This window comes from Nesoenas mayeri (assembly GCF_963082525.1).
Source record: "Nesoenas mayeri genome assembly, chromosome: 10".
In the NCBI taxonomy this organism is placed as follows: domain Eukaryota; kingdom Metazoa; phylum Chordata; class Aves; order Columbiformes; family Columbidae; genus Nesoenas; species Nesoenas mayeri.
In genome coordinates this window covers 22,619,589-22,640,737 of record NC_137560.1, presented here as the reverse complement: position 1 = coordinate 22,640,737, position 21,149 = coordinate 22,619,589, and the positions used below count along the sequence as shown (strand labels likewise).

Sequence of the window (21,149 nt, the reverse complement as noted above, 5' to 3'; positions counted from 1 at the left end):
GAGCCGTAAAAGTTCAATTTAGGGAGATGCTTTAGGAGCAGCCGGTTCGCTCGGTGTCAGGATGGGACAAATGCCGAGTCTAGCAAATAACGAGAGTCCTTTTGGGTTAAATAGCCCAGATGTTGCTATCGTTACAATGAGACATGGAAGTTTTTAACGGGAGCCTGGAGTTATTCCAGGTTTGGATGAAGGTTTTGGGCTGTACCGCAGCAGCGCAAGGAGCACAAAGCCAGTGGCTGTCCAGGGGGACGCCAAACCCATGGGTGACACTTGGCCGAATGGGATTTTCTCTGTTCCCAGTGGGGCAGGGGCTGGTCAAATGCTGTTTTGGTAAACGCCAGGGGTGCAAAAATAAGCACTTAGTCGCAGGGGGATGTTTCTTGGTGGCTTGATGGGAATGGTTTTATGCTGCACCAAAGAGACAAATCAGCTCAGCTGTGCGAAGCCATTAGGAAATAGCTTTGAAACTATTATTGACAGCCTTTTCAAAACAACTTGAAATTTATTTGGAATAACTGAAAAAGTGTTAGAAACATGGGTTTAGGTTCTCCGGTCGGTCTCACTTTCCCGTTGAGCTCTGGGGCAGCGAGGAGGGGGCTGGTGGAGCGGGAAGGTGCTTGTGCTGATGGCCAAGCAGCTTTGGCCCGTCTGCTGGGAGAACAGACCCAGCTGAGAGCATCATGAGCATTTTGAGGATGCCTCGGGTTGCTGTTTGCTGTATCTTTTTTCTACAAGAACAAACAGGCGTGTGATAAAAATAAGAGAGAGCTTTGTGCAGCCTAGCAACAACTCCGAATTGTGCCGCAGGCTGAGCAGATGCGGTGCCAGGGTGCAGCGAGTCCCGGCTGGGCAGGAATGGTGTTTCACCTCCCGAACCGCAACGAGAAGAGAGGTTTCTGCCCTGGAGTCAATTTTGAGGTCTCTTTGTTTGCAGGAAACCTTTTAATCCCAGCTGGTTACATCAAATCCAGCTTAAAGCATGGTGAGCACCGTGCGGAGTCGTACGGACCATCTCCCGCGCTGCAGCCTGCGTCGTTATTTGTCATCTGCGGGACATCTGAAGCTTCCGATGGGCGTGAGAGCTTGATCGCAAAACTCACACAGATCCTGAATAAGCGCTTAGGCTGAAAATAACATTTTATTTTGGAGCACGAGCAGCTGGTAGCGTTTTGCAGCTGAGGCTGCATTTCTTGACACATGCAAGAAACTGGAAGAGCGAAGCGTTTTTCTGCAGGCTGTCACGGTAGCGGAGATGCCATCGTGTCAGAGCTGCTCATGCTTTGAGATGAAGTTTTGCTCTTGAGACTGAGTTACACAGTCAGGGGAATTATAACCATTTCTAATTTCCATAGCTAAAGACTTGACATTTTAGCCAGACGTTCTGCAATCTTGCGCAGTTTAGAGTGGTTAAAATAGAAATACGCTAGTGGTATTTAGCCGATGCTTTCACTTAGTTGGGAAGATGTCTTGTTCTCGCTTTGATTAAAAATGCTTAGGCTTTTTGATATGAGATAAAGTTTGCCTTTGTGACCCGGACACCTGTGTATGAGTGATATTGGAGGTGGTGGTGCTGGGGGGTGCTTGGGTGGTCCCGGGGGGTTTGCTTTGGGCTGGAAGCATTAATCTGGTTTTGGGGTTGGACAACGTTGGTGTCACGGTCAGAAGCACAGGAGGTGTCTGAGGGCAGCACCGAGCGGTGTGAGCCCGTTCGCCCGGCTTGGGCTGCCTGTCACGCTCACAAGGTGTGATTGGGAGGGTGTCTGTCTGTCCATCTCCGCTGCTTCGTCCCTCGTTCCTACTCCCTGGGCTGGGGGGTGTGAAAATGGACCGCGAGGCGTTGGGGTCTGTGCCTACAATCTGGAAATGCCACCCTAGGCTGATATTTTAGTTTGTTCAGCTGCTAATGGGTTTAATTTAAAATAAAGTCAAGCTGTCGGACTAAGCGTGCTGGATAATTCCAGGCTGTGGGTTGTTTCTTGTGCAATCACTGGTTCCAAGTTCAGATTACATCTCTTCTGAGTAATAGCTATTAATTGTTTCTTGTACTTTTTTTTCTAGTACAAGTGGAGACAGTGCCTTGTAGTATGGAAACTGAGGGCAGAGCCCAGCTCCAAACCTCCTATTATATTGAATAACAACAAAGGGATGAGGGAGAAGAGGAGGCAAGAGCTGCAGAAATAGCCGCTCGCCCACAAGGAGGAGGGAACCACAAGGAACCTGGGGTGATGTCTTGATAAAAATAGGCTTGAATGCTTGTCCCCTGGGTTTGTCCCTGATACCTCCAGAGCTGTTGGGGTTTGGGGTGTCACCCCCCCTGTTCTGCCCCAGCCCTGCTGAGCTCAGCCCTGGAGCTGCGTCCTTCTCTGTGGTGGGAAGAAAGTCTTGGTGGACCACACAGGGGATGTTGAGCCGCTCACATGTGCGTCCCTCAGGACAAGAAAACCCTTGAGGTGCTGGAGTGAGTTGAGAGAAGGGAACGGAGCTGGTGAGGGGCTGGAGCACAAGTGTGATGGAGCGGCTGAGGGACCTGGGGGGTTCAGCTGGAGAACAGGAGCTGAGGGGAGACCTTCTGATCTCTGGACTGCCTGAAAGGAGCTTGGAGCCAGGGGAGTCGGGCTCTGCTCCCCAGGAACAAGCGCCAGGAGCAGAGGAAACGGCCTCAAGTTGCGCCAGGGGAGGTTGAGGTTGGAGCTGGGGAACAATTTCTTCCCCAAAGGGCTGTGGGGCATTGGAACAGGCTGCCCAGGGCAGTGCTGGAGTCACCATCCCTGGACGGTTGGACAGACGGACATGAGGTTCTCAGGACATGGGGGAGTCCCAGGGGTGGGTTATGGTTGGACTCAGTGATCTTGAGGGTCTCTTCCAACCACAATGATTCTATAATTCTAAGCGGTGGGCAGGTTTTTGGACTCTGTCAGCGCGGTGTCTGTGCTGTGCTGGTTGTTCCGAGACCTGGGGCAGCTCCTGTACAAACCAGGCGGCTCCCGGAGGAGGTCGGGTGGAAGCTCCGCGCCGAGCAGACAAACGCAAACCCCCCCGGCCTCTCAGTCTGCTCTGGTGACAGTTCTTTTTTGAGTGAACTCAGTGAATCCTGTGGTTTTCCAGGCTGGATGGAGATACCCTTTTTCTCTCACCCCTGAGGAAAGGGACGTGTTTGCAGGAGGAGGAGGCGGCACCATGGTTTGAACATCATGCGATACCACGGTTTGAACATCATGTGTACTGTGACCAGGTCATAAATCGCACCCAAGACAGGCCAGAAGGCAGGTCCTGTTCCCTTCCCTCCATACCCAGCCTGGGCTGTCCCTCAGGAATGTGTGGGGAGAAGCTCAAGTATCAGAGAAACCCATGTTTTTCAGCATGCAAAAAGAATAATTTCTTGAAAACCCGGTACCTCAAATAAGAATGATGATCATAAAAATTCATTACTTAATGCAGAAGCTCAGGGATTTCCCTGAGCCTCACCCAATCAGTGTTTATAGCTGAAGACTTTTTCCATTTCACATAGTGCTTCAAGGGATGCTGTTTTGTCTGAGTTCTAAGTAATGAAGTTTTTGTCTGCCCCAGAATCCTGCTTGTTGCCTTACGCTGACAAATGCATCCCTTTAATTTGTTATTTTGAATTGATTTCATGTGTCTGCCTTCCAATAACTTGATGACAAGATAGCAGTATTGAAATAATTCTGCAGTCGTTGTCAAGGGGCCTGTACAGTATAATTCTTTACATCAGGGATGGAAAGAAACCTCTCCATCGTGCAGCTTTGCGCTTGTCTGTGGCCTTGGGCTCTCTTCAAAGTGTTGCCCAGTTGGCATCTGAGACTTGGACATTCACGAACACACGTGAACTGGCTGTATTCTTGAGCTCCTCTTCAGAAGCTTAAGATCTCAAGATGAGACCAAACTCTGATCAGCTTTTAAACACTATTCATGGGTGAGAAAACAGATCTTCTGGCAAAACCACAGTTGCAGCGTTTGGTTCTTGGTTGGTCCTCCACATCTGACGGGTCACACAAGCGTCTCGTAGGTGGGTTGTAGGGAGCTGTGAGCAGCAAAGAGTGATCGGCCATGGCCTGGGGGGGTTTAGAAGTGGGGAAGGACAGTGACAACCTGGGCTGTGCAAACCACCCGGCTTGAGGGTTCAGTGGCCCCTTGGTTGCTGTCGGCAGCTTTCTGTGCCCCGCGGTGGCCTTGTGCACCGGAGGGTTCCTGCTCCGCGCCCTCTGCGCCACCAGCTGGGTCCAGGCCACCTCCCGTCCTGCAGGATTTGTCCCTCTGGAGATGAACTGGGGAGATGTCTCATAATTTGGTCCCAGCGGTAGCGCTGAGCGGGGTGGGTGCTGACACGGGTGAGAAGGTGAACGTGAGAAATCGATGCTGTGATGGGGCCTGTGAGCTGGGTGAAAGTTTTCCACATGAGAACAGCCTAACAAACGCACTTTATTTTGTCCGCAGCCGGAGGAAGCGAGGAAAACAGGATTATGGCTGCTCTGCTGCCTGTAGCACAGTGTCCTAAGGGGACATTCCCCTCCTGTTCTCATTTCGTGGTGTTTGTGGGGCGCCTGTGCCGCTCTAAGCTGCGAGAGGAGATGGGATTATAACCTGCAGCTGGAGCAGGCGGCTCTTTTTCCCCTGCAGATAGTGTGGAACACTAATTAATTGCTTTTCTTCCGTGACCCACCTCTCACTTCCTCACAGGTGAAATGTCAGCAAATCCACTTGAACCCCGTAATCTTCTTTTTTAAGGTGAAAAAAGCCCACTAAACAAACCCCTGGATTTGTTCTCGGACTGAATCTGGAGATAACAGTAAGTTAGCCTCATTCCTCTGATAAACGCAGCTAAACTTGCAATTCTCAAGGTCCTTTTGTAGGTCAGTGGAAACTAAGTGTTGCAGCCCAGAAAACTGTGTCCGCTCCCACCGTCTGCCGGTCAAAAACCAACTCGAGAGGCTGCGGGGTCCTTGGTTCACCATTTTCTGGATATTTCTTTGCTTTGTGCTCTGTCTTTATGATCCAACACGTAACAGTTGTAGTTATGAGACATTGCCGCAGGTCTCAATGGTATCTTCATTTCTTTTTGAGCATTAGCATTAGCTTGATCATTGTCCCCATAAGGCTTGATGGTGTTGACTCCCTGAGTTTTTAAGTGTCTGGGTGCCGATTGCTTCAGCAAAAGCACCCACTTTACCAGGAATAAATGTGCTTGCGGAGCAGCTCTCGGTTAACAAGCACTTTGTGGCATATTTGGGTATTTTATCTATGGCAAATTAGCATCTTCAGCCTCTTGACAGGAGTATTTCAGCCCCTCTCGTACCCCTCCCTTGCCACCCTGCACCTGCACCCTCCACAGTCTTTAATTGGCTTTGCCATAATTAGCCAGCACAGCGAACTTCATGCAATTTTTGTGTATGGTGCTAATAAGCCAAAAGAATGAATAGCATCCCCTGTTTGATAGTGCTACCATGGACGTGCTGAAATATGTATAATAGCTACCGACATCCACGGGAGGGGAGCAAGGGAGGTGCCTCTTTGCTTTCAGAAAACCTTCCGTGTTTTGTTAGCTTTACACCTGAAAGCAAAGGGGTGTTTGAGGGTTGTTCTTCACCAGGAGCACAGCCATCGTACTTGTTTAAATCCCTCAAGGAGTGTTGGTCAGGTCAGATCTGTTTGGCAATGACGTGCCAAAAGGACGCTGAAGGGGTGACCCCAAGCGGGGCAGCGCTGGGGGCTGTTCCGGGGCCTGGCCGAGCCAGGAGTCACTGCAGCACCGGGAGTGGTGAGAATTAAGGCACCAGAGAACGGCAAAATACTTCGGTATGTGTTGACTGCTTTAACTTAAATACCTCTGTCTCCACATTTATCATCCTGGCGTGTTTTGGCTCAAGAGACGCGTTCTGGTTAGATGTTCTGGTTAGATGTTCTGGTTAGATGTTCTGGTTACTGGAGGCCACAGAATTGCCAGGGAAGGAATCGGTGGCGGATCCTGATGGTTGTGGCCGGTACTCGGGGTCTGAGCGTGACTGGAGACCCAGGACGAAGCGTTTCCAGCCCTGGTGGGTCGGGCTATTTTGTTGTTCCTTAGCAGGTCTCCGCACCCTTCACTCCGACTCTAGAGCTGCCCGGGACATAAATCAGTTGCAATCTGGTTGCTGTGCATCCCTCTGCTGCTGTCAGGGTTCCATTTATTCCAAGTGCCACTTGTGCCTGTACTGTTCCTAGTTAGTACATCTCTGGCTTTTGCTTTAGCACAATTTCAACCCTTTCCCCGTCTCTCGTTTCTCCTCGTTTCTGGTTTTTGCAGGCTGCAGCAGAAAAGCACCGAGCTGTTAGAAACCCACCGTCGCGTATCAGCGGGAATCCCAGCTCTGTTTCTGGGCTGCCTCTTTGTCGGGAGAGCTCAGCCATGTCTTTGTTTGCTCGCTAGCAAGCCAGAGATGCTGCAGGTTTGTTTGAAGCTTTTTTCGTCTGATTTACTCGGTAACCAGGACAGTTGCTCATTGTTTCACTTGCTTTTTTTGTCGCGCTGCTTTAAGCGCACAATATCTTCATGCTGACGAGAAGTTAATGCGTATCTCTTGGCTAAACTAAACATTTCTGATTGGGGCTGCGGAAAGGGGAAGAGAAAGGAGCTGGATTTCCCATAGCGATGCAAAAAGCAGAACTCGGCCCATTTGTCTGAGCTGAGCGGTTCAGGAGGGGGAACCCATATCTGGTCCATCACTCTGCCACGGACAAAGCCGGTCGGTTTTTGTGCGCTGCTGCCACAATCATTTAAATCCGGAAGGAATACAGTGTGCAGACAGCCGGGCGGTGACTGGGGACGGGTGGCGTGTGACCTGAGCGGCGGCGTTCGTCTCCGATTTGAGTAACAAAGAGCCAGCCTGTGCCTGTGTACGCCAGTGGGATAAATACCCTCATTTCAGTGGCGTTCCGTGTCAGCGCAGCTGCGTGAAAACCGAGCTGTCGCTGCAGACAAAACTTTGTCTGTGCTTTATTGTGAGAGCCGGAGCAGTGACACGAGGGTGACAAGCGGCAGCGCTGCCCGGGCACCCCTGTGGCTGCGGGAGCCGCTGCTGGGATGAGGGCACCGATTCCTGCGCGTGCGGGAGAGCGAATGCCTTTGATCGCTAAAAACTGGGGAGGCAGGAGGGAAAAAAGTCACGTTTTCTCGGCTCAGCCCCCTGCGGAGGCGAAGAAAAGCTTGCGGTGCATTAATGGGCCACTTTCGCAAACGTGGGAGCCTCGCAGGCGCGGGGTGGCTCGGCCTGTCCGCGCCGCCGCAGCCGTCAGCTGCTGGGGGGGAAAATGCTTTTCTGAAAGGTATGATTATTCTAGACTGTTGAGCGAGTTCTTCTGTGTGAGCGCGTTTCAACAACGCCGGCGGCACACGTGGAAGGACTCCCAACGAGGAGGGAGGGGGTGACACTTCCCATAGCCCCGGGGGAACAGGAGAGGAGCTCACGCAGCCCGGACGCCCGCAGCGTGTTCAGAAACGCCGGGATCTCTCATCAGCCCGCGTGTGGGAAAGCAGGATGTGCCACTCGTCCCATGCACGTGTGGGTTTTTTGGGGAGGCTGCTCACGGGCAGGGACGCTGAGAGCGATGTGAGCGCGGGGACAAACGCATCCCTGGTCGTGCGTGACTGTGACTTGTGTTGGCTGCACTGAGGTACCCGCAGGACATCCTGGAAGGACGCTGTTTAGAAGCCTGGCTTTGGTCCTGGGAAAGACGTTCTCTGCAAAAATGATCTGAGGCTGGAACAGCTCTGCTGGGAGGACAGGCTGAGAGAGTTGGGGTGTTCAGCTGGAGAAGAGAAGCTCCGGGGAGACCTTATTGCACCTTTCAGTGCTTAAAAGGGGCTGATAAGAAAGATGGGGACAGACTCTTGAGCAGAGCTTGTTTTGATAGGACAAGGGGTGATGGTTTTAAACTAAAGGAGGGAGATTCAGGCTGGACATGAGGAAGAAATTGTTGCCCTGAGGGTGGTGAGAGCCTGGCCCAGGCTGGCCAGAGAGGTGGTGGATGAACCATCCCTGGAGACATCCCAGGCCAGGCTGGACGGGGCTCTGAGCACCCTGAGCTGGTGAAGATGTCCCTGCTCATGGCAGGGGGGGCACTGGGGGAGCTGGGAAGGTCCCTCAACCCAAACCATCCTGTGATTCTTTGATTCTCTATGATTCTCCGCCTGCCTCGGGAATGGGGATGTGCAGAGCACCCCAGGGCAGCGCTGAGGTTCTGGCTTTGCCCCCGTCATACAGGGAGCCCCCCCGCAGACAGGGGCAGGAGGAAATTGGCAGCAGGCTCTGGGGAAACTCTTTGTTTGCTCGTGTTATTAGCAAGGAGAGAGGAAGTAATGATTTATTGATGCTTCTGTGATTCTCCTGTGCTGGGCTATAAAGGCAGAAATTGGGTTTCCTGGCTGATACCCGTGGCTCTGATGCAGCTGTAACTTGCCCGCAGGGCGCCGGTGGTGCCCCAAGTCTCTGATATGGTGCCCATCAATCGTCTGGTCCGTGATCGTCAGGGGTCACCGCTCTGCCCCTTCCTCCGTGTGGCCAGGCTGGTCCGCACAACTGTTTCTATAGCCTGGCATTTCTCTGCTGCAGCGTTTTACTTGATCAAAGCAGCGATATCTGATAGGAGGGGTGGTGGCCGCTCCTTTCTGGGGTGAGTCACCACATCCATGTGGGTCAATACCTCAACAAAACACCTCTCTGTTTGCACGGTATGTTGGGCAGAGGGTGACGTGTCCTATTGATGCCTCTTGTCCACACCTGATAGCTGTGGACCCCGCGGAACCGAGGAGACCCCCGGCCCTCACCCCGCAAGGTGGGCACGCGTGACCGGCACCTTCCACCACCACCACAGAGTCATACAACAGTTTGGGTTGAAGGGACCTTCAAAGACAACCCAACGCCACCCCTGCCGTGAGCAGGGACATCTTCACCAGCTCAGGTATGGCTGTAGGGCAGGGGATCCCCAATGCGGGGTGTCTTGCAAGCCCCAAATGCGAGGCAGCCCCTGTGCTGAAGACCCTGAGCTCAGCTGAGCAAGGGAGGAGGAGACGATTCACGAGAAGCATCAATAATGTCACAAAGTGCAAGTGGCATGTTAATGCTGCTTTTTTATTCCAGCCCTTTTGACAAGGCCCTGTTAATAGAGGGTTGGGGAGAGGAGACAAAGGAAAGAGCGCGGCAGCTAAAAGGTGGTTGTCACAGCGCTGCTGCATTAGTGTGCAAATGCGATGTTGTATTAGAGGAGAAGCTCCCCCTCCATAACAAATGGATCGCACGGCGAGCAGCAGCTCCAGCCTGTGGATTCCTGGGGATTGGGGGTGATGTCAGAGGATCACAGAATCATTTGGGTTGGAAAAGACCCTCAAGATCATCAAGTCCAATCGTAACCCACCCCTGGCACTGCCCCATGTCCTGAGAACCTCATGTCCGTCTGTCCAGCCCTCCAGGGATGGTGACTCCAGCACTGCCCTGGGCAGCCTGTTCCAATGCCCCACAGCCCTTTGGGGAAGAAAGCAGCAGCGTGCCATAAGAAAACGAGATATATCCTCTGAAATAACTCACCTTTCCATACAGCACTTGTTTAACTGCGTTCAAATGAGCTTTGCCCCATTTCCTTCCTTAGATCTGGAGTGAGAGGTGTTAATGCCACCGAGGCCATATGGGGCTGCTTGGAGCCTTCATCCCAAAGTTGGCTTCTGAGTGTTGGTTTTGTCCTTGATCTCATACTTTTAATAAATCTGGTAGATACATTTTAACACACATGGTTTTCTTCTTAAAGTTCTTCCCAGTTGCTTTCTTCCCTATCTCTGTTTCTTGGGAAAACAAACCCACAAAAAAACCTCCTAAATTTTCCTTCTTCAAAGGCGTCGCAGCAGGGGCATCTCATCCCCACCTTGTTTGGAGGTTGTGCTGGTTCGTTGTTTTTGTTTGGTTTGGTTTGGTTTTTTCCCCACAGTCTGCAGTTGCTGTTAATTCACATTTGGTTTAGTAATTAATCAGGACATAAATAATACATAGCATGTTATCAGAAAACTGCATGCCAGTGCTATGCAGGCAGGCGCTTTCCGCCCTGTTGGGGGGGGTTTGCCTTCTGCTGCTCTGCAGCCCCCAAAGGCCAATTAAGGTGCATCCGTGATGAGGTTCCAGCCGCTCCTTGGCTGGATAAATGGTTGTTGTGATGCAGGGAGGGGGCAAAGGAAGCCAAGATGAAGGGGGTTTAGTGTTCAAACAGCTGCAGCGAGCGCTGGAGTCCGAGTATCCCCTTCCTCTCCTCCTGCTCACCCAGGCCAAGGCTGCTGGTACCGAATGGATGGTGCTGGTACCGAATGGATGGTGCTGGAACCAGATGGATGGTGGTGGAACCAAATGAAAGGTGCTGGTACCAAATGAATGGTGTAGGAACCAGATGGATGGTGCTGGTACCAAATGAATGATGCACGAACCAGATGGATGATGCTGGGACCAGCTACAGGAGACCTGCAGCTCTGCTGGATGCAGGGCAAGGATTCAGTAGCATCTCCTTTGCCTTCAACCTTATTCCTGTAAAGGTCTTGTCTTCTGAAGGCACGTCAGCTGCTGCAAACAAAGGCGTGGAGCATGGCCCAGGTGTGGGAACCTGCTTTACCTTCCCATGGCCCTTGGCCACAGCTCTCCCGGCCTCCCGCGTCACCCCGGGGAATGGCACCTTTGGTATTTCTTGCTTCAAAGCTGATGTTTATTTCAGCTGCAGTGGAGAGTGCTAAACCGGCTGGCAGGAGAAATAAATGTTGCTATGACAGTTTGGGTGGAGATTTGGAAAAGGCACTTCGAGTTGCAAAACAAGCATAAAAACCATCAAGGAAAAAAGCGAGCGAAAATGCAAACCTAGAGGCAATGGACCATGAAGGGCACTGGATTTTGAGTAGGTCTGTAGCTCTGTGTGTGCTCCACAGCTGGGCAGCAGGAGCAGAAATAATTGAGCTTGGGATAAGCTGGGCTTTGCAGTGTGGTCTCAGCAGGTCCCTGCAGCCGCTGCATATTCAAGGCCTGGTCCTGGAGCTCCGTCCCCGCTCTTCTAGAGCCATCACTGGATTTCGGTGCTTGTAACAGGGACTTGCAGACTCGGTTTGAAGCAGGGCTTCAAGTGTGTTCCCTCGGGAGGAAGGAAGGAGGGAAAAGTGAGGTGGTGCTGAGATGGGTTCTGGCTCTGGGAGCTGGTCCTTGGCCCTTCGGCGGGTTCTGTGGTCTCTCCTGCCTTACGCTCCGGTGCGAAAGAACCGCAGCTGAAGCAGCACAGTGTCGTACGGGATTTTTTGTGTGTGTTTTTTTTCAGGTGCTGGAGCAAGATGTGGTTCTACAGTCTATCGACCGTGCCATTGAGGCTGTGCACAACGCGGCCATGAAGAACGGGGGAAAGTACAACCTGGAGCAGAGGGATGTCCTCCAGTAAGTGCAGACCTGGTGCTCAGCTCTTTTGTGTTCTTGGGGGTCAAGTTGAACGTCGTTGAGTTGAGTCCCTGTGCTGCAAAGCCCATTGGAGCTGGTGGCCAATGCTGCTTCTCCTGTCAACTGTGTCCAGCAAAGCGGGGCTTCCATCTCCCCTCTCCATCCCTGCGCATGTGAAGAGGAGCCAAACTCCCAGCTGTGCTGTAGGCTCAGAGGAGAAATCCCAAACTTTTCCAGATGTATTTTCTCCTCTTACCAGCCAGGAATTGTTGAGGTTGTTGGCATGTGGCACGAGGTCCTTAATTTGTTCTCGAATAATTGCTTGTGAGAAGGTTCTTTTTGTTCCTCTGCCACCTCGCACTCTGCGCTGGGGCACGCTGGTTTAATCTCAGCTGAACACTGATTCTAAAGTGCAGGCAATTTCTGGAGCTTGCAATGCAATATGTTGCTCTCCCCTGAGGAAGAGGCATTTTTCTCCAGCGAACTGATGAATAAATCATGGACTCTTGCAAAGCTTCTTCCTTCCTCCCCCAGAAGTGCTTCCTTAGTTGTTAATGAAACCGTAGTTGGTGCTCAGAGTAATATAACCCATTCTGGTATATATAGCCCAAATGCAATAAATCATTTAAATCCATCATGCAAACGTTGCAGCGCGGTCGCTCTGCTGTTCCTGACACTGCCGTCCCGTTTCAGAAAGCTGATCCATCACCGCAAGGAGACCGTGTCCCGCAAGGGTCACTCCCCCGCGCCGCAGGGGACGGTGATGACACAGTCCTCCAGCGACCACCACCTGGACGTGGCGCGGCAGCCCAACGGCGTGTGCCGGACCGGCTACGAGCGGCACCACAGCCTGCCCAACACCGAGTTCGAGGAGGAGGATGAAGGTCTCTACCAGGTAACAGCAGCTAAACGCTTTCTAGCTTCCTCCTTTGCTGGTGTGACCTCGCTTGTCCTGGTCAGTAAAGTGCCTTTGCAGCTGGAGGCACAAATCGAGCGCTTATGCTGCTCACCTGGGGTCACCGCGGTATAAATTGATGCTGTCTCTAAGAAATCTAGAACCAGTGCTCTGCCTTTCACATTTGTGTTGGTTTTGGGGATCCTTGAGGGTCTGTGGTTTTATGGAGATATGTGAGATCCACTCTAGTCTCTTGACAACTTTCTCAAAGAGCTGCACGCTCCCCAGAGGATACTTTCAGTACTGGTTTTGATGTGAGCAGAACCACCCCCCGAGTGCTCAGCGCCGCTTTGTTGCCCCCTTTTAAATCCACACAAGAAGGTCTTTGGTCCTTAAGCATTTCTCTGCTGTGCCTATTTGTACTGCTCAAAATACGAAAACAACAACACACAAAGATCCTGCTTTGTCTGAATGTTCCGTGTCATGATGAATTAGAAGTAAATTGCAGGAAATATGATTTAGAGCGGATTTCTTGTATCTCGGTGACGCACAGCACCGAGGTCACTGCGCAGCACCAGCGAGGTTGGCACAGGATGGTGCGCGGTTGCTGGGGCGAGCAATGCGGCCGATGGTGCTGCGCAGGCAGAGCCGGCTGTTAGGGCTTCAGGCTCCGTGCAAGGATGAGCACGGAGATATATATATATATATATTTTCTGCTGCAGATGAACGTGTGCACTGTAGTTTTTCTTCATCTCCCTGGAATAAGCGTTTATGAGCTACTGAAGCGCTGTCACTCCTGGCAGATGAGGTGTGTTTTACACTTGAAGAATTGCGAGTCCGCAGAGACGAGCGGTCGCTCCGGCTCGCGCAGAACGCGGCAATCCCTCCAAACCCCGTTTTTCTCCTGGTGGTTGTTTTCTGGGCAGCCAGAGCAGCTCCATTTGCATTACGGGCAAAGCCAATGCAGCACCTTACGGCCCGTTTGCCGTGCTGATTCCCATCTTTATCTGGTCTGTGGTTTGGTTGCCCACCAGATTCCTTGGCTACAAGGAACTGTTTCTGGCTGAGTGGCACTGAGGGCGCAGTCAAAGGGCTCCCAGCGATGCCCTGTGCTCAGGGGGCTCCTTGAGGTTTTAACAGCTCGGTTGGGGGATTTCCCGTGCGCTTTGAAAACCCGAAATGCAGGAAGCAGCGTTGACTCTGCCACGGGTCATGCAGCTGCCTAAGAGACCTCCTGAAATCTAAATGTTCTCGCCAGCTCCAGAGAAAGCACGTCTTGGGATGTGCTTTTCATTGCTTTGCATTTTCTAGCGTGCTCAGTGTTTGCATCTGGGAACTTGTGCGAAAATTGGAAGTGCAAATCTCCCATGGCTGGCTTTGCTTCCCTAGGGCTGAGCCGGCGGAGGGACTCAGCGCTGGCACCGGTGCTGAGCCTCTGGTCAGCTCTGCTGTCATTAGCAGGAGCTGGGACAGTCACACAGCAGCTGCCAAGCGAGGAGGTTGGGCTCTCAGGGTGTTTTTAGTCAGCCCGTGGCATCCGCAAACACTCCGTGGGCTGTGATGCTGTGGACCAGTGCGCCTTGGCAGAGCTGGCTGAGCGGAGGTGGTGGGCGAGGGAGTGTTGGTTTGGTTTGTTTGGGGTGGTTTAGTTTGTTTGAAGGTTCCCACCCCACTAGCAGGGTTCCCAGGAGCTGGGGCTGAAGGAGGGTGCTGGTCTGTGCCCCCCAGCAGCGGGTGGGAGGGCCGTGGTTGAGTCGTGTCTGCAGCGGCGCTGGGAGCGGAGCCGCTGCAGCAGCCCCTGCAAAACGGGACGCACGCGTGTCAAATCTGTGCATTTGGGAAGTTCACAGCCCCCTCGTAGACGCTTGGGGAAAGGAAGGGTTTTAACACGTGTAGGTGCTTCTCTCTGCACCTTTGACAAGGTTCCTCCTTCCCACGGATGGGGGGTCTGAGCTGCAAGGGCTCCTGCACCATCACCTTCCCCACGGCAAATGGAGGATGCTTTTCTCCCCTTTCCTCGCTTTCCCTGGGGGTTTTGATGCTGTACATCACCCCCTTGGCCCCGTGGGGCGGAGGGAGGGGACACCCGTCAGTTGTCCCTCGTGGCTCCGGGCCGTGCGGCCGCTCTCAGCTCGGGGGAGTTCACGTGGTGCCTCACGTCTAGACGAGGCTGGCAGGGCTCTGAGCCGACATCAGCCATGCGCCCATCAATTTAAACCCTAGCCTGTGATAGCTGTGTTAAACTTGCACGGTGTGTTTGGAAGGGCCAGTGAGGCCATGGGAACGCTCCCAAATGCCAACCCAAGCTGTACCCAAACCCGTCACGCTGGTGCTGAGCTCTGAGCGCTCCCGGCTGTGAATCCCGCTGCACTGTGACCGCGCCGAGCGGCTCCAACTCGTGCCGCTGTCCCCACCGTTCTGCGGAGGGGACTCTGCTCTTAGCACAGCTGAGCTCTCCGGATTTGGGACCACACGATGCAGAGACCCCTCCCGAGCTGTGTGGCCTCTCTCAGCTGTGCATTCTCTCTTTCTGGACTGACACAGGTCATTTTTGAAGCCGTGTGCAAGTATCACGTAGCGTTTTACCCAGAGAACAATGTGGGAGGGATTGACAAGAGCAGCAGAGCTCGGGCTGGGATCTCCTGCTAATCCACCAGCTAAAGGGGCTTGTAAGGGAGCGACTTGTGATGTGGCACAGTAAAAGGTTGGATGCGTTGGGTGGGAGGAGAGGACTGAGAGATCCTTTGTCAAAGCCTTGGTAAGCTGTGCAAACTGCTGCGTCTTCACTCACCTGGGGAGCACTGTAGCGTCAGCTTTTGGCATCGAGTCTTGAACGTTTGAGGTGGCTCCTGGAGGTGTCTTATTCCCAGGAATATCTTTGCTTCCATTTCAGAGGAAGTTTCTACCCTTCCTGGATCCAGGGAAGAAAAGAAAGCACATTTTTTTTCATTCTCCTTGTTCTGAGCCATTTAAAATAGACCTTTCAGAGGCATGTTTCAGGTTTTCATTGCAGGGACTGGCAGCGCTGCTGGTGTTACAGAGCAGGTCACAGAAAAACTTCTTTTCCAGGGCTAAAGAAACGTGGGAAATTGGCACCACGTGATGGTCTGGGTGTCACTATGGCAGGTAGATTCCAGCTGGCTTCAACCTGGGCCACCTGAGACGTTCTGACCATCATCTCCATTCCCATCCCGCGCTGCCCGGGGCGGTTTTGCTGCAGCAGCGATTGCAATATTCCATAAAAATAAGGATGTGTTTTGGGCAGCAGGTGTCTCTGAACTACCCGAGTCCTGAGAGTCTCCTGGCCATGGGGTGTGAGGATTTAGAGTATTGATGCAATGTGCTCCCACCCAGCCGATCAGAGGTCACCCCTGCGGTAACACCGCACTGGTGTGAGCAATGCTGGTGATCACGGTGTCTGGATCCAATGGGAAAAGACAAGTAAAGGAATCTGGGTGGCTTGGCGTTGCTCCTGGAGACTTGCAGAGAGATCTCAGATGTTGAGAGTTAATGCAACTCCTTGGCAAAAGCTTTTGCCAGCGGGTCTTGCTATAGTGTAGGATTGCATAGAGGGTCTAGCCCTATTTTCTCCCTCCCTGCATGAGCAGAAATAGCTCTGAAAGCATGGAAAAGGCATTTATGTGTCTCCAGTCCTTGGCTTTGTCTTTCTGCAAGGGTATTTGTGGCTGATGTAATGGATCTCTCCAGAAGAGCGTCTAAATACGGGCTCTGTTTGCAGCCGCCGCGGAGCTGTTGAGAGTAATGTGGAGTCACGGCGTGGGTTCGTGTGTGGGTTCGCGTTTGGAATAAAGGAGGAGTAAATGCTTGACAGGTCTACACGACGTGTGCGCTGAGTGCAGCCGAACACGGCAATTAAACAAGGGCTGCTTTGCCTGTCACAGGGAGGGGATGAAGCAGGCGTGAGTCCTGCTTTGTTCTTCTAGGAAGCTGCCTATTAATATCTGTCCTCCTGAGAAAACTTCCCCAAATGATGAGAGAGATGTAAGGACAAATCTACACACGCACGCGAGAAAGGAGGTTTCAGAACAGACAATGTCTTTATTGTCAACCGCCTTTGATTGCTCTGAAATCTTGCCTTGCAGATCCCGCCGCAGCCGCGGCGCGCGGCGCCCGTCACCCCCCCGCCTCCGGAGAAACGCAGGAACGCGCAGATCGCCGGTCCCGTTAAAAGTAAGGACGGACCGCTCTCCGGATCCTGGGCACGAAGCGGACACTGCGTGATACAGCAGTCACTGCGCCTGGATGCTTTTGCTTTGTGCTTAGGAGGACATCCTTATGTATACCCTGAATTTATATAGGGGAGGTTGAGGTTGGATCTGGGGAACAATTTCTTCCCCAAAGGGCTGTGGGGCATTGGAATAGGCTGCCCAGGGCAGTGCTGGAGTCACCATCCCTGGAGGATTGGACAGAGATGAGGTTCTCAGGACATGGGGCAGTGCCAGGGGTGGGTTATGGTTGGACTCCATGATCTTGAGGGTCTCTTCCAACCAAAATGACTCTGGTTCTCTGATCCAGGAGGGTCTGGGCACCTGCGGATGGCTGATGGGTACAATGTCCTCCTCCTCCATTGTCCATGGCCCTTGGGGAACATCGTGCTTTCCAAGGAGCAAATTCTCTCCCTGCTCTTGTGGCTGCTCTGGCCAGCACACAACCTTGGCGATTTACTCCCACAGACACCGTGGCCATCTCCCACGGCAGAGCTGTTCTCTGCCCATTGCAGCAGGGCCACAGGCTGACGGCAGGAGCTCCAGACAGTGGTCACTCTCAGCGCTGTGACGGTCACAGCACCGAGTGGCGGATGGAGTGGTTGGAGGGTTCCCAGGAGCAGTGGGGCAGGGGGGTTGGGAGTTGCCTGCAGAGCTGCAAAGGTGTCTGTGTCTGTCCCACAGCCCTTCCTCTGGTGTGGGGAAGCTGCCTTTTGGTGGGGCACATTCCCCCCCAACATCAGCTGCTCTCCTGAAGCTCTAGATGACGGTAAACCAGTGTTTGCCCAAGTCACTGTTTTCATAGTCAGGGAAGGACTTGGATACATTTCTGCTTCCTGGAAACAAAGGGATAAGCTTTGCCAGAATTATATACTAGATCAGGTTAAAGGGGAGAGAAATCTCAGCATCTCTTTGCTTGTAGCAGATTTTTTTCCTTGGAAGGTGAGACAGAACCGTCACTGGAGATACGCAGAACAAGAGCAGGGGGACAAATACAGCAGACCAGATAACATGGAGGCTTGTGCAAGTGGTGGATGCTCATGGGGTTCCAGGGCTCCAGATCAAATGTTGGGGAGTCCCACAAGGGAGAGATGGGAGCTGGTGTCAGCCAAACGTTTCCTTCCCCGCAGGGCTGACTGTGGCGTGGTCGCTGGGGTTCCTGCAAGAGGGAGCTGTGAGCTGCTCTGCAAAGGCTTCGGTGTCTTGCAGTTCTCAGACATAATAATTCCGAAGTGAGGGCTTAGAACCTGAGCGCAGAAGAAGAACCCTCGTTAAGCCTTAGTCCTGTCCCCAATTCCCTTCCCCAGTAAGACACTGAGCCCTTTGAAGGGTATTCATCTCAATAGAGCAGTTTTCCCATTTCTAAAGAGGTGATTGTGTGGGAATGCTCCAGAGAGAACTGGTGTAATTTTGCTTTGAGATAAGTAAGGCAGGAAGAGGAGTTAAACTGCTCTGGTCGCATGCACAATGAGCCTTTTAATGGACTGTGCTGTAGCAATTTGTTTTTTTTCTCTTTTTTTCCCTTTGATGCTGTTGCTAAGGCATTTTTAATTGTTCCCTTTCAGATGCTGTTGAAATCATCCCTGGGTCAGCTTCTAGTGCCTCCTCCATAAGCACCACGTCCCTGGACACCTTGTACACCGCGTCTTCTGCGTCAGAGGCCGCTCTCCCCACGGCCACCTCCAGCCCCGCCAACACGCCGCCCCCCGTCCCCAGCCGCAGCGTCCACACCACCATCACGCGCAATTTGGACGCCGGTTCCCGCTACGGGACTTCCCCGAAGGACGGGGCCAGCAAATCTCCCCAGAGCAAGAGGGCTGCCCCAGCACCCCCGGCTGACGGAGGGACCCAGAGGTCCCACACTGTGGATGGGGAGAAGGCTTCTCAGGTGAAGAAAGCAGCCCCGGCCGCCCCTGCGAGCCTGGACGCCTTCAGCTCGCTCTGCCTGGAGGAGAAGGCGGCCGCGGTGGAGCCGGTGCCACCAGAACCCAGTGGTTTGGTGGCATCCGTGCCCAAGACAATAGGTGCCGAACTGATCGAGCTGGTGCGCAGGAACACCCACCTCAGCTACGAGCTGTCCCGCGTGGCCATCGGCGTGGTCATCGGCCACATCCAGAGCTCCGTCCCAGCAACCAGCGGCATCATGGAGCAGATTCTCATCTCAGTGGTGGAGAGTAAGGTAATGCCTGCGGGGCTGGGCTGGGGGGCTGCTGCAAACCCCCTCCCGGCATTGGGCAGATGGTCTTACAGGCTCCATGAGCTCTCCTAATGTTTGGGATGAGAGGTGAGATAGAATCACACAATCATTTTGGTTGGGAAAGCTCCTCAAGATCACTGAGTCCAACCATAACCCACCCCTGGCACTGCCCCATCTCCCTGAGAACCTCATGTCTGTCTGTCCAACCCTCCAGGGCTGGTGACTCCAGCACTGCCCTGGGCAGCCTGTTCCAATGCCCCACAGCCCTTTCCAGGAAGAATTTTTGCATAATAACCAAGATCTTAAACAGAAGGAGAGATGCTTGGTGGGCTGGACGTCTAACCAAGGGAACCAGGGCTTTAAACCAGCTCTGAGCGTGGTTAGCAGGGAAGTGGCAAACAGAGGAGTTTATTCCCCAAATGAGCTGCAGATGACGGGCAGAACCTTGAGTTTGGCGCTGAGCGGGGGGGGTGGAACCAGCGGAGAGGGTCCCTGGTGCCCTGTGTGGAGGGGTGAGTGTTGTGGGTGACGCTGCGGTTTGGGTGGAGGGTGATGGGGTGGATGGCAGCGATCTGAACCACAGGAGCACAGCGGGCGGGAGGTGACAGCCTTCCAGGTCCCGGGGACAGCGTTGGGGACAGCGCAGGGAAGGGATGCGGCAGGACTTGGAGTGTCCTGCGGAAGCTCTGACAGGAGGTGTTGAAAGCTCACAGAGAACCGTTGTGGCAGCGTAGAATCAGAGAAATAAATGAACGGTGGCTTTTTAAAGAGGTGTTTTTAGTTATGAATGCGACAAACAGAGGCTGAGGAAAGTGAAGCTTTTGCAGTAAGTGCTTCTTTATGGAAACCTTTTATAAACCAATGCATTGTATAAAGTTGTTCTCCTCTACGGTGCTACACATCCTCTGTAGATTCAGCGTGCCTACGCATGCTGTAAATCCCCAGGGGTTCTTGTCTCTTTTGACAATGGAGCATCCAAAACTTTTCATGTGTCTGGCCTGGTCTTTCATCCAAGTGATTTAAAGTTTTCCATGGATGTGAACCTCTATTCCATAACACAGACCTCAGCCCTGCTTTTTAAAAAGAAACACAGAAGAGTAGTTTTTCAGCCCCTGGAAGAAGAGCATTATCTTGAGCTTGTTCAAAATAAACCTTATGCCAAAACAATTGTCTGTTCCTCCTTGCTCCGCTGCAGACACGCGAGGAGGGAAATAAAAGGCTGATTCTTGTAGCAAAGCGAAATGCACCTGGGCAGCTTCAGTCGGAGGGATAATAAATGGCAGCTCCCACTTGCTGAATACAGCCCCGAGGAGAACGTTTCATATAAGCACCTATTGGAGTTCCATCGCTAATGGCAGGATGATAATGAACTGTTCAGAGGCACTGGGATATGGAAAACTAATGGCATTCAAATTTTAGATCAAATCGTAATCTGGGTAACTGTCTGCGCTGAGCAGAGGGTCCTAGGAGCAATCAGCACGTCTCAGTTTGTGGCCATAGCCCAACGGTTAATTGCTTCCCACTTCAGTAACAAAACCGTGTTGATGGGCGATCGAGATTCAGCACAAAAATTTTGCTGTTCCAAGCAAATGTTCTGGCTCCAACTCACATGCTAAGAAGTTCAGTTTTCTGCTACTTGGACCTTGGATGAGCTTTGTATATTATTTTTATCTTTAATACCTGTTCTTGAGATACAATAAGCTGAATTGCACAGAAGTGAGTGCCAGGTTTCTGCAGAGGGGATTTGCAAACCCCAATTTCATGGCCACAGCTGCAGTGGAAAAGATGGGAAGAAATTCCCATGCTGGTGTGGGGTGAGTATGGATCTACCTGTAATTGATGTGGTTTATGTCATTTAAGACATCCACAGGACTTAAAGGTGGCCGGTAGAGTTTGGAGACCCGGCAGAAGGTGCCGTGGCACCGGTACCAACCCTGAGCGGTGCTTGGGACAGTCCGGGTGGGCTCGCACAGTGCTCAGGTGTAAATGCTGTGTTTGCAGTGGCTGTTTGTCCCGAGTGTCCCACGCAGAAGATGTGGCTGTGCCGACACATCGGTGCCCGGTCCCAGACCAGGTTGTTCACCTGGTGCAGAAGGACCAGCTCTAACAATCGAAAGGATGGTCTCACGTCACCATGGGGCGGCCGCACCGCCGTAGTTTAACGGTACAGATTATCACAGTTGACTTCGTGTTGATCATTATTCCAAATTGTTCTGCGATCTCAGGGGCTTCTGTGTGTAATTGTTGCTGAGTTGTCAGTTCTAGGTCAAGGGCTGCTTTTTCGTTAATTTGTAGCTTCTGAAATCCCTTTATGCCCCAGTCTGTGCAAATACGCAGTCAGTCCTCCCTTTGTATATTTTTCAAGGCTTTTCCTCCACCCTCTGGAACAGCGT

The 21,149-nt window shown here is 52.6% G+C and overlaps 1 protein-coding gene across 3 annotated transcripts in view; it reads left to right on the top strand.

Annotated features, from left to right (window-relative positions):
• Positions 1-21,149, top strand: part of NCKIPSD (NCK interacting protein with SH3 domain) — a 42,461-nt gene that overhangs the window by 3,346 nt on the left and 17,966 nt on the right. For all 3 annotated transcript variants that reach the window (XM_080350544.1, XM_080350543.1, XM_080350545.1), the window contains exons 2-5: positions 11,326-11,438; positions 12,132-12,333; positions 16,437-16,524; positions 18,125-18,738. In XM_080350544.1, the coding sequence (XP_080206670.1) occupies positions 11,326-11,438; positions 12,132-12,333; positions 16,437-16,524; positions 18,125-18,738 (1,017 nt within the window). The remainder of the gene's footprint in view (positions 1-11,325; positions 11,439-12,131; positions 12,334-16,436; positions 16,525-18,124; positions 18,739-21,149) is intronic.